The 10,567-nt window shown below is 40.4% G+C and overlaps 1 protein-coding gene across 3 annotated transcripts; it reads right to left on the minus strand.

The window, feature by feature from the left end:
• Positions 1-1,566: 1,566 nt before the first annotated feature.
• On the minus strand, positions 1,567-10,519 carry LOC142212727 (uncharacterized). Of its 3 annotated transcripts, none has more exons than XM_075280725.1 (6): positions 10,112-10,519; positions 9,932-10,026; positions 7,340-8,045; positions 4,805-5,005; positions 3,963-4,179; positions 1,567-1,950 (listed from the first exon to the last, which is right to left on the minus strand). In XM_075280725.1, exons 3-6 carry the CDS (start codon positions 8,016-8,018, stop codon positions 1,764-1,766), a joined length of 1,284 nt encoding a protein of 427 aa, XP_075136826.1. In that variant the 5' UTR covers positions 8,019-8,045; positions 9,932-10,026; positions 10,112-10,519; the 3' UTR covers positions 1,567-1,763. The 3 variants fall into 3 exon arrangements, with proteins under 3 accessions (XP_075136826.1, XP_075136823.1, XP_075136824.1); XM_075280722.1 differs by having other exon boundaries at positions 9,919-10,026; XM_075280723.1 differs by lacking the exon at positions 10,112-10,519 and having other exon boundaries at positions 9,919-10,031.
• Positions 10,520-10,567: the final 48 nt, after the last annotated feature.

The following is a 10,567-nucleotide window of genomic DNA, read 5'->3' on the forward strand; positions in this document are numbered from 1 at the left end:
GTGGAGCGTGAATATATAAGCTGTGCAGAGTGCATTGGGAACACCAAATTCCCCACTATATCCCCAGTAGCTCCTAAGATTGGGGGGGGATCACTTTGGGGGTCAGTTCTGGTATATTTTCCCTCGTAAGCTGTAAATCTGGGGTGTCTGCTGATATACGCTTATACATTCCCTTCCTGCCGCAGCCAGTTGTTTTAATGATTTGGTGATTTTTTTTTTTTTTGGATTTTTGTCTTCACATTGCTAGATGCTATAATTTGTTTTTTTTCTGGTGATGTGGCCATATAAGGGCTTGATTTTTGCGGGGTGAAATGTATTAAGTAATGACAACATTTCTGGGTTCCTATAAACTATAGAATAAATTTTATTAACTCTTTCTTGGTAGATTAAAACCCCCCCCCCAGCAATTCTGGTATTGCTTTTTAACTTTTAATTTTTTTTTCCACCCAGTGTAGCGTATAAGTAACATGTGACCTTTATTCTGCGGGTCAATACGATTATGGCGATACCTCATTTATATTGTTTTTTATGCGTTACTAGTTTTGCAGCACAAAAAACAATTTGGGGAAAGAAATCAATAATTTTTTCATCGCCAACTTCTGAGACGTGTAGCACTTTTTTTTTTTTTTTTTTTAAATCGGTTGACAAAGTTGGTTGAGGGGTCATTTTTTGCGGGACGATCTGTGCTTTTTATTGGTACTGTTTTGGGGTGTTATCACCGTCCCCGCTGTTACAGCGGGAGCCTGGCTGTCAGATACAGCTGGGCTCCCATGGTGATCGCACGGGCTCTGCTTCTGAGCCCGTGCGATCTCCATCACATACAGGCACGTGGCAATGAGGGAGCTAACTACATTCCCTGACGTGCATGTACGTGAAATAGCATAAAGGGGTTAATAAATTTGATCTGATAAAACAAACTACAATATATATATATATATATATATATATATATATATATATATATGTATATAAAATTGTATTGTGTGTATAAAGTACATATTCTATGGACAAAGGGTCCCATGTCCCCAAGTTCCATAGTGATGAACTTAGTGGAAGTGTGTAAGCTTAACCTTTGCTATTTTCATAGGGGCAGGGACATGGGACCAATGTGATGATGATATTGGTAGGGGTCCCAGAAGGTGGGCATCTACTCTGAACAGGCAATGTATTTAAAGTTGGTCTATTTAAATGCAAAAAAAAAATAATATATATATATATATATATATATATATATATATATATATATATATATATATATATAGATACATACACACATACAGCACTGTTCACACCAGGTGTTTAAATAAATAGCGATGTGGTTATAAACTACTTCTATAATGTATCCTTATTTATAATATTCTTAAAAAAAGTCATCAATATTGTTTCAGGCCCATAATCATTGAAAAATCTTATTATACAGAACCTCTGGGATAAGTCCGTCAAAATAAAATATCTGCACATAATACGATAAAGCCAATTAAAGACATTTGTTTTTTGTAGAGAAATAATTGCTTGGAGAATAATCTATGACATTTTTAATATGCAAATTGCATTTTATAGCTCAATTATTTAATGAAAGAAAATCGGTTTTATTCCCTCTACAACTTTTCCACAAGCTTACAAAATAAATTAAGAAATTCAAAAATCAGCATCTTTATAAATAAAAATTTCCCAGACGTCTCTTGTGTGTCTCGCAGCAGTGTGCAGTGGTGTGAAACGTTAAAGAAAGCAACAGGTCTCCTGATTAACCTTCAAAGTCCATTTCACCAACAGCAGTACTTTCCACTTTCTATGGGTCTCTCAAGGATTAAACCAATTCTGTTAGAAGTTATTTTTCTAAAGGCAAGGATGGCTTCAGGGGTCAGATGCAGGTTGTTGGAAATATCAAGAACACGCAGAGAGCACAGGTTGGCTAAAGCAAACAGTCCTTCTTCAGTCAACCTGGTATTACTAGAAAAGAAAAATATTAAAAGATTAAATACAAATTAACAAAAAAAAAAAAAAAAAAATTCTATATGGCAAATAAATAGATTATTTGATGTCACTAACAGTTAAAGGGGTTGTCCAGGCCAAACTTTTAAAGTTTAAGTCTGGCAGGGGCAGTGAAGAGAAAAAAATATAAATAATTTATATATATAGAGAGAGATAGAGATGTATATATATATATATATATACACACTCACACGTCCCGCTCACTTCGTTGTCGTCCTGCACCTCCCGATTCATTTGCTCTCCCAGGTCTATTCCAACAGAGGGCTGAAGCTGCTGATTGGCCTCAGCAGTCACGTAACCACTGAGGCCAATCAGCAGCCTCAAAAAGAGGACCAGTGATGTCACAGGTAGTGACATTCAGTCCCTTTGCCAATTGGCCTCAGCGGTCACATGACTACTGAGGCCAAATCTGCAGCTTCAGCACAACAATGGAAGACGCCACGGGAGCAGATGATACCAACAATGACAGGAGAGTATGCATTTTTTTCCACTGCCCCCAATTTATTTAAACTTTAAAGGAGCTGTCCATTTTTGCCTGGACAACGCCTTTAAAATGAATGGTCCACCAATAAATGTAACATTTCTCACCACTGTTTGTTCCCCTCTCACAAGGTCTAATATTTCAAGGGCCAGAAGTCACACATGCTCAATTCAGTAGAAATAGGGATACAGTCTTGGTCCTATGTACGTGAAGTCAGGGTCCCAACCCTAAGCTTATGTCAAATAGAGAGACTTCACAAATAGTAGTGTTCAAACTTCGTGTTTTATTTACATAACTAAAACGTGTTTTATTTAACTTACGTAAATAAAACACAAAGTTTGAACACTACTATTTGTGAAGTCTCTCTATTTGACATGCTCAATTCACATCTTGTTTTATGTAGGAAAAGGAGATTTTTAAGATTTTGCTTCTAGTGTGTCAAGTTCTCACCAGCACTAGACATATTAAACGGAGGGTACTCAGACTGATGCTAGCTAGATGTTGCGTTTTGTTTTGTTTCAGATGCTGCTGCAGTTTGAGCCAAAGTCAGCATCAAGTGTTAATACGTTGTAAAAAGAGGGAATTGAAGACACCAGGAGGCGCTATGATGCCCACTGAAAATCTATGAGGTTTTGCGTGATCTAAGGGTCACATGGAGTTTTTTGGCACTAGATTTTGACGCTGAATCCACCTCAAAATCAGCCTCCAATAAAAAAAATTAAAAAAAAGCAAGCCTCCCAATATTGGCAGGCTTTTTTTTGGAGGTTGATTCAGCGTCAAAAAACTCCTTGTACACCGACCCTTAGATTTTGAAAGTTACCTTCTAAAGCAGATCCCTAATGAACAATTTTCCCACATCTCAGCTGCACTGATGTGAAATTTAGGGGTTTTCCAGTCTTATAAGACTCACTATCTAGCCTTTCAATAGGCCAAAGATAATTATAAATTATAATCAAGGGACCTTCACCCAGAAGCCAGTGGATCAGCCACTTGAAGACACAGCAGCACTCTTTGTGAGCACTTCACACACCATGACATTCACATCCATTGGTCACACGGCTTGTTTGCAGTTCTGTTCCATTCAAGTGAATGATGCTGAGCTGCAACACCAAGCATAGCCGCTGTATGGCCGTCTGCTTGGTTTTCAGTGAAGAGGCTGCAGAACTCAACTGAACACCGTGGTCTCTTCAAACAGCATTTGGATAGATCATAAACCAAAGATCGGCTTGGTTTATGACCAAAGGATAGGTCATCGATTTTGTAAACCTGAAAACAACCCAGTAGGAATTTCCCCAGTAGGAAATGATTATTAGAATAACCTGCATGTTATGACACTCAAGGTAATACATCGACAGACCAAGTCCACAAAAACAGCAGCACCTAATGACAGACTGGATACGAAGGTGGCAATAAGCCTCTATCTATTCAAGTCTATGGAATATGCAGAAACAGCAGAGCAACCTTCTACGAATACAGCCATTCAGTTTACCTGAGGTAGAGGTTTTGCAGCTGTGGAAATAACCGTGGAAAGCTCTTCACCAATTCTTCATCATATCCATGGGAAAAACTCAAGTTAAGGTACTTCAACTGGACAGCACTCTTGGAGATCCAGCTGAGCGTGGCATTGGAAATTTTAGTCCCTACTACGCTCAATTTTTCTAATTTAGAACATATTGGACTCACAATTGGCACAAATGGTGCAGCCCCTGGCAAACAAAAAGAAAAAAAAAAATTACATGAGCTTGGAGAATGTAATAAAGTTACATCTGCACAGCAGGAAAAAAAAAAAATAAACAAAAAAATTCACATCTACATGACCACCAGAGACCTACAATGTAAATGGAGCAACATGAGGGACTTTAAAAAAAAATATTGAATAAAAAAAAAATATATATATATAAAATGAAAAATAAATACAAAAATTCCATCATTCATCAATTCACCCCAATGTTATCTGTGGTATGCTGACATGCACCCAAATAAAAATATAAAAATGAAAGAAAAAAAAAAAAAAAAAAAAAAAAAACTGTCCCGCACCTGATAGCAAAGAGGGAGAGCTCTGCCACTGGGACTACTTTTCCCTTGTCAAGGCTTAACAGTCATTGAGGTTCCAGGTAAAATCTAGTTCTCACCCCATGGAGGAGGTAACAGAAGGTTCCAACCCTGGAGGCACAGGGAGGACACGAGAAGACAAAGTGGGGTGAAAGGAAGAGAAGTGACAGGGAAATGAGGAAATTAACGCTTACGTTTTAATTACTTTTTTTTTTTTTTTTTCTTTAAACGCAAGGAGAGACTTGTTACATAAAACATGCAGAAGACGAGTAGACTTACATTCAATCCGGAGCTCAGTGAGTTGAGGCAGTTTCAGTAATAGAGTCTCGATAAATTCTTCATGCTGGAGTTGCTTATGATGCCGCAAGCACACACTTCTCAAGGTGGATAGCTGATCAAGCGCGTTGTTGGACAAACTGGCGCAGGCAGAGTTCATCAGTTCTAATTTGTGGAGCTGTAATCGTGATATACAAGGTTGCTCTAAATTAAAGATGACAAAAAAATATATGTAAATAAAATATGAAAAATGTTTAAGATTTTATTATTCGTGTTTTTTGGAATTTTCAGTTTTCCAGCAGCCTGTAAACATGGGCTCTTCCATGGGAACTAGACATACAGAGTCCTCCAGTTTTGATTTTGAAGTGTGGCATGTGATGGAGCATTGAAAATCTGTAATAGTCCATAGCAGAATATGGAAGCTGCATGCATGCAGATCCATGCAGCAAAAGCTAGACAGAATGCACTTGCTCTCAGCGGGGAAGTAGATTGTCACCAGACGCCTCTGACGGTTTACTCCATTCTTCTGTTCCCAGGAGAAATTTTCAAATCCAGCATGCCCAATTCCTCTTCCCCAGGATAGCTACTGGCAGGACCCCCAAAAGCCGCCCCCTCCCCACATACACATTATTTTATTAGCTGGCCCTGAGAAAATAGTAATGATTGGTAGACCTACATCTAGGGTGTATAGCCAGGTTAAAGATAGACTATTATTGAGGATTTTTTTTTTAAAGAAATAAACATTGGAATAGACTTTAGAAAGGGTATTCTAGTCCTACCTCTCTTTCTCTCCTCCTTGTAGGCATTTTTGAACTATATTGTTTAAAAAAATATGTAAATAAAACTCAGGGAGCATCACAGCGTCATACCATTGGTACAGTCTCCTGGGCGTTCCTTTATGCAGATTAGCTCATCCTCTTCACTGCCTAGCAGCCACCTCAGTCTTCAGCGGGATCCAAATCACGCACATGCGCTTTTCACTCCTGTAGGACTAGAATAAGAATGGCCGGCAGAGCATGCACTGTACGTGCAGCCCGAAGCCAAAGTGGCCGTGTGTACAGTGCGTACACAGGATTTGTTAGGCAGTGAAGAGGATGAGTTAATCTGCATAAAGGAACGGCAGAATGGCCCAAGTGACGGTATCAATGGTGTAATGTTGTGGTGCTTGGGCACAAGGTATGACGCTGTGTTGCTCCCAGAGTTTCATTTACATATTTCCAAAAAACTATATATTTCAAAAACGGCTGCGAGCAGGAGAGAGAGAGGTAGAATGGCTAGAATAGCCTTTCTAAAGACTATTCCAATGTGTGGTTAATTCTAAAACGAAATCCCCAATGATAGGATCTAGAGATGAGCAAACACTATTCGAAACAGCCGTTTCGAATAGCACACTCCCATAGAAATGAATGGAAGCAGCCGGCCGCCTAACCCTAACCCCCCTGGCGTGTCGGCTATGTCCATTCATTTCTATGGGAGCGTGCTATTTGAAACGGCTGTTTCGAATAGTGTTCGCTCATCTGTAATAAGATCCTTAACCTCCTACATTAGGGTTTCCGTCATTCAATCTAGTATTTTTAATGTCAATAACAGCAGTGAGACAAAAAAAACAAAGAAAAAAAAACAAAAAACAACCCTTTGGGTGGGATGGTGGCTGCAACACCTAATACCTCCAATCAGTTGTTCTATGCACTTGATATACAGAGTGTAGCAGGAAGTAGACACCTCTGTTCTCTGTATAGTGGTCAGACCAGATTACTGCAGATCAGGTCTCATTCACTTAAACAGCAGCTAAACTGCAGGGACTCAATTCAGGTACTATACAGAGAACAGAGCTGCCTCTGAGAAACTACATGCACTTGTTAGGCTCCATTCCCAGGGAGTAACGCGCCGCACATTCAGACACGAACACACGAAACAGATCCCACTCACTTCAATGTGTGATGGCTTATGGGCACTACATATTGAAATCAATGGGAGGCTTTTAACCCATTGATTTCAATGTGTAGCGTGCGTGAGCCGGCACATATTGAAGTGAATGGGATCTGTTTTGAGCGCTCACACTCTAACACGTGTATACATGTCTGAATGTGCGGCGCGTTACTCCGTGGGAAAGGAGCCTTACTGGGCTAGAGAGAAAATTCAAACTTTGCTGGAATAAGTGAAGCAATGTGGAAATGGTGAAAGGTCCTCTAAGCTTTTCCAGAGATATATCAGGTAGAGATGAGCCAACACTATTAGAAACAGCCGTTTCAAATAGCACGCTCCCATAGAAATTAATATAAGTGGCCGGCACGCAGACTTTGCCTGCAGCTTAACCACCCGCTTCCATTCATTTCTATGGGAGTGTGCTATTTGAAACGGCTGTTTCGAATAGTGTTCGCTCATCTCTAATATCAGGTAACTCTCAAGTCTTGAAAATCCAGCATGCAACAAATAATGGAAACAAAATTTATATAAAACAGACGGATAAACTTCATCAAGGAGAAAAAAAAAAAAAGTTATGCATGTACTAAAAATAAATACTTTTTACTCGCTCACCTTCAGCCACTGCCACAAAGTTATCAGGAACATTAAAGCACAGAGACAACTTCCACTTATTCATATTTCCGACTGCAAGGGATAGCTCGCGTAGTTTTGGCAGCCTGAATAAAATATACTGGACAGCCCTCTCTGGCACAGTGCCTTCTTTGGAGTGCAACAAAAGAGAATGCAAGTTCTGCAGCAAGACAATGCTGGTTAATGGTAAGACCCCTGAGAAAGACACTTTGCATATAGATAGATGTGTCAACTGCTGGAAAAGGGCAATCTCCGAGAAGATGTCTTGATCTGTCACATTGGTGCAATCTGTTAAATTTAATTGTTGGAGATTAACAAGCGGCCTGAGACCCTGAAGGATTTCCCCTTTCAAACAAGAGTCCATGGTCACACTGGTCAGATCCGGCAAGGAGCTGGTCATCTTCTTGAACTGTTTCAAAGTCACCTTGGTCACTTCCACCGAAGAGATTTTCCTGCTTTGAAGAGTGTCCCAAAAACGGGCATTAAAAACCCCTATGCTTTTGAAGATAATAGTGCTATTTTTCCATAAAGATGGATGGTCAACAAGAGTCCTGAGATAAGAACACGTGGCCCGTACGTTGGCTTTTTCCATTGGAGATAGGTACATAAATATATGCAGGAGAACCTCCTGTGGTAACTGCAACCACTGAATCGCTGCCATCTTTGCAGCAGTGTTCTATAATCCGATCTATATTTCAAGATAAACAAAAATATATTAGGTTTTCTGATCATGAATGATAGACTACTGACAGGCTATTTGTAGGATAGCTGTACATTATCTGATCTGAAGCCCCACCGTTTTCGGCATGCCTGCTAATCAGATCAAGGGGACCCACCATTGTTCACAGCACTGATATATATCTGTGGCGATTCCTGGTATTTCAGCTTAGGAGTTTGATGGTCCCATTCGCTAAGGCCTTGCCTTGTTCAAACAGCCACATGACAGAAGTTTTTGAAACATTGTTTGTACATTTTCAGCTATAGATTCAAGTCTAGAAGGGATCTGTTACAATGCCCCCCAGATGGCTGTAAAACCAGACCACTTCCTCCATTTTTCTCAGCAATTTCTATCAATAAGGCACAGTCTGTACCAGGCACAACCATGACCTGATGTACTGTCCAGTACATGGACAAAAAGGGGCCCTTTCAGTTAGCTGACAAGTGGGCATGTTGGCAGTTGGATTCCCACCAATGAGATAAAGATAGTCCATTATACAGTTACAGTCTTCAAGAACCCCTTTAGGCAGAGGCTCCATGTTGTGGAAACACAGTTTTTTGGTTTAAGCCAAAACCAGGATTGGATTGAGCAGAAGGTAGAGGTACAAGTATTTCCTATATATTTCAATTCCTTTTTTAGACATTCTTGGCTTTGGCTTAAAAAACACACACACAAAAAAAAAAAAAAAAAGCTGCTTTTCAGCAACTTGGGGCTTCAGCCTTAGGGAGATCTCTCTACTTGAAAATTGTGAAAATCTCTATAAAATTGAATTTTATAAGGCTAGAGCTAGATGAAAACAGATGTAAGTTCAGAGTTCACTACTGGTACTGATTTATAAATGACAGGGACTTAGGCTGGCGCTACACGTTATATTACGAATGATTATCACACAGACATCTAATTGATAATGTACCGGTAATTGTATGAACAATCCAACCATCAGCCCTAGCAACTAAACTCCTAGTTAAGCGAGTTTGCAGAACCTACATATCCAATAGCCAACTGAGAGGTTTGTGGTCCACTTTAGTTCCCAGAGATTTATCTGATTGGTTGTTAGGGACAAATAGGGCTGTGTTCACATCTGTGCCTTTATTGCCGAGCTAGTCTAAAACTCGTGATGAATGGAGAACTTTTTCATCTGGCAAAATATCAGGAACCATAAGGGATACAGACAGACCCAGGTATAGTGCTATCCTTTAGGGTAGGCCTTATGGGAACAGCTGAGAAGTACTGTGCTGTGATGTTCAGAGAACTCCCATAGAATCTATAGAAAGAGCATAGCACATTTTGGCTCGGCTCACATCTGCGCTTGCACTCCGTATGGGGATGCCTTTCCCTCTCTGCATGAAAAATGCTGTTCTCTACGCATTTTTCACCCTTTTTCAGATGAAAACCGTACAGAAACCTCTTGGAACCCATTATAGTCTATGGGGTCTGCTGGTTTCCTAAGGTAACCACTTTTTGTATGCGGATTAGGTTTCTGTTCAGGGTGGGGGGGTTCCCAAGTGGACCCCCAAGCACAGATATGAACCTAGCCTTAGCTATGCAGTTTATATAGATGTGATAGAAAGTAGCCCAGCTGTGCTATGCTGTTACCATAGCTCCCATTCCTCTCCATGAAAGTTATAGGAACAACATAGCACAGCACTGATCCCCTGCTTCCATATCTTGCACCCAGGGACCAGAGCAGTTATATTACAAATATAGGAACAATCTTTTAATGCTTATGTAAACAGCACCCAAGTAACTTTTCCTTTGCAGTATTTTAAATAAGTGACCCCCATAGTGTGTGTATGCATACAATGTAACAATCTGCATACAATGTAACAATCTGCATACATACATTTATACCATACCGAAAAACAGTGCTGGTGTGTTTGTGTCAGTGCTGTATATTCCACATCCTGGTGTGACAGATCAAGTCCAGGAGGGCCACAACAATACAGGAAACCTAGAATAAAACAACACAATATACTGTAAGAAGCAATGCACTATATACACACCTATAGCGACCACATACATTGCCCTGCACCCACCTGGTACACAAGCCCTCCCTACAGAGGTGAGCTGTCACACATCATCACTTTCACACACAATAGATCTAATTAGCATATGCAATTAAAACCCGGCTTTAAGGGACACTCCGAATTCGCAGGAGCCGGGTGACAACCGACACTTCCGGGTAGCAGAGGCCCAGCACAGCCGCTCTTTCGCCCTTTTAAAGCGGGGAATACTTTTTCCCTTTTGCTTCCTCACACAGAGAGGAGAAATATGGGCAAGGCAGCGGACATTTTTGTTTGGGGTAGAGTAGATACTATATACAGTCTGTGTGGGAAGTGTCCAGCAGCATGCAGGCCTTACTGAAGCAGATGCAGGTAAGCGATGCATACACGTTCCAGTTTGACGTATTTCGACTTGCTAGTGAAAGGTAAACCGGATATCGAGTGTGTTTTGCCCGTTTCCAAGATGGCTACCGGGCGTTCTGTGGCGCT

This window comes from Leptodactylus fuscus, chromosome 7 (genome assembly GCF_031893055.1).
Source record: "Leptodactylus fuscus isolate aLepFus1 chromosome 7, aLepFus1.hap2, whole genome shotgun sequence".
In the NCBI taxonomy this organism is placed as follows: domain Eukaryota; kingdom Metazoa; phylum Chordata; class Amphibia; order Anura; family Leptodactylidae; genus Leptodactylus; species Leptodactylus fuscus.

Excerpts from the sequence above, each read along its gene's own strand:
- LOC142212727 (XM_075280725.1), bottom strand. The coding sequence starts at position 8,018 with ATGGCAGCGATTCAGTGGTTGCAGTTACCACAGGAGGTTCTCCTGCAT. Across the intron at positions 4,180-4,804 it reads CACTGAGCTCCGGATTGAAT|GGGCTGCACCATTTGTGCCA; the intron begins GTAAGTCTACTC and ends TTTGTTTGCCAG. Across the intron at positions 1,951-3,962 it reads CTGCAAAACCTCTACCTCAG|TAATACCAGGTTGACTGAAG; the intron begins GTAAACTGAATG and ends TTTCTTTTCTAG.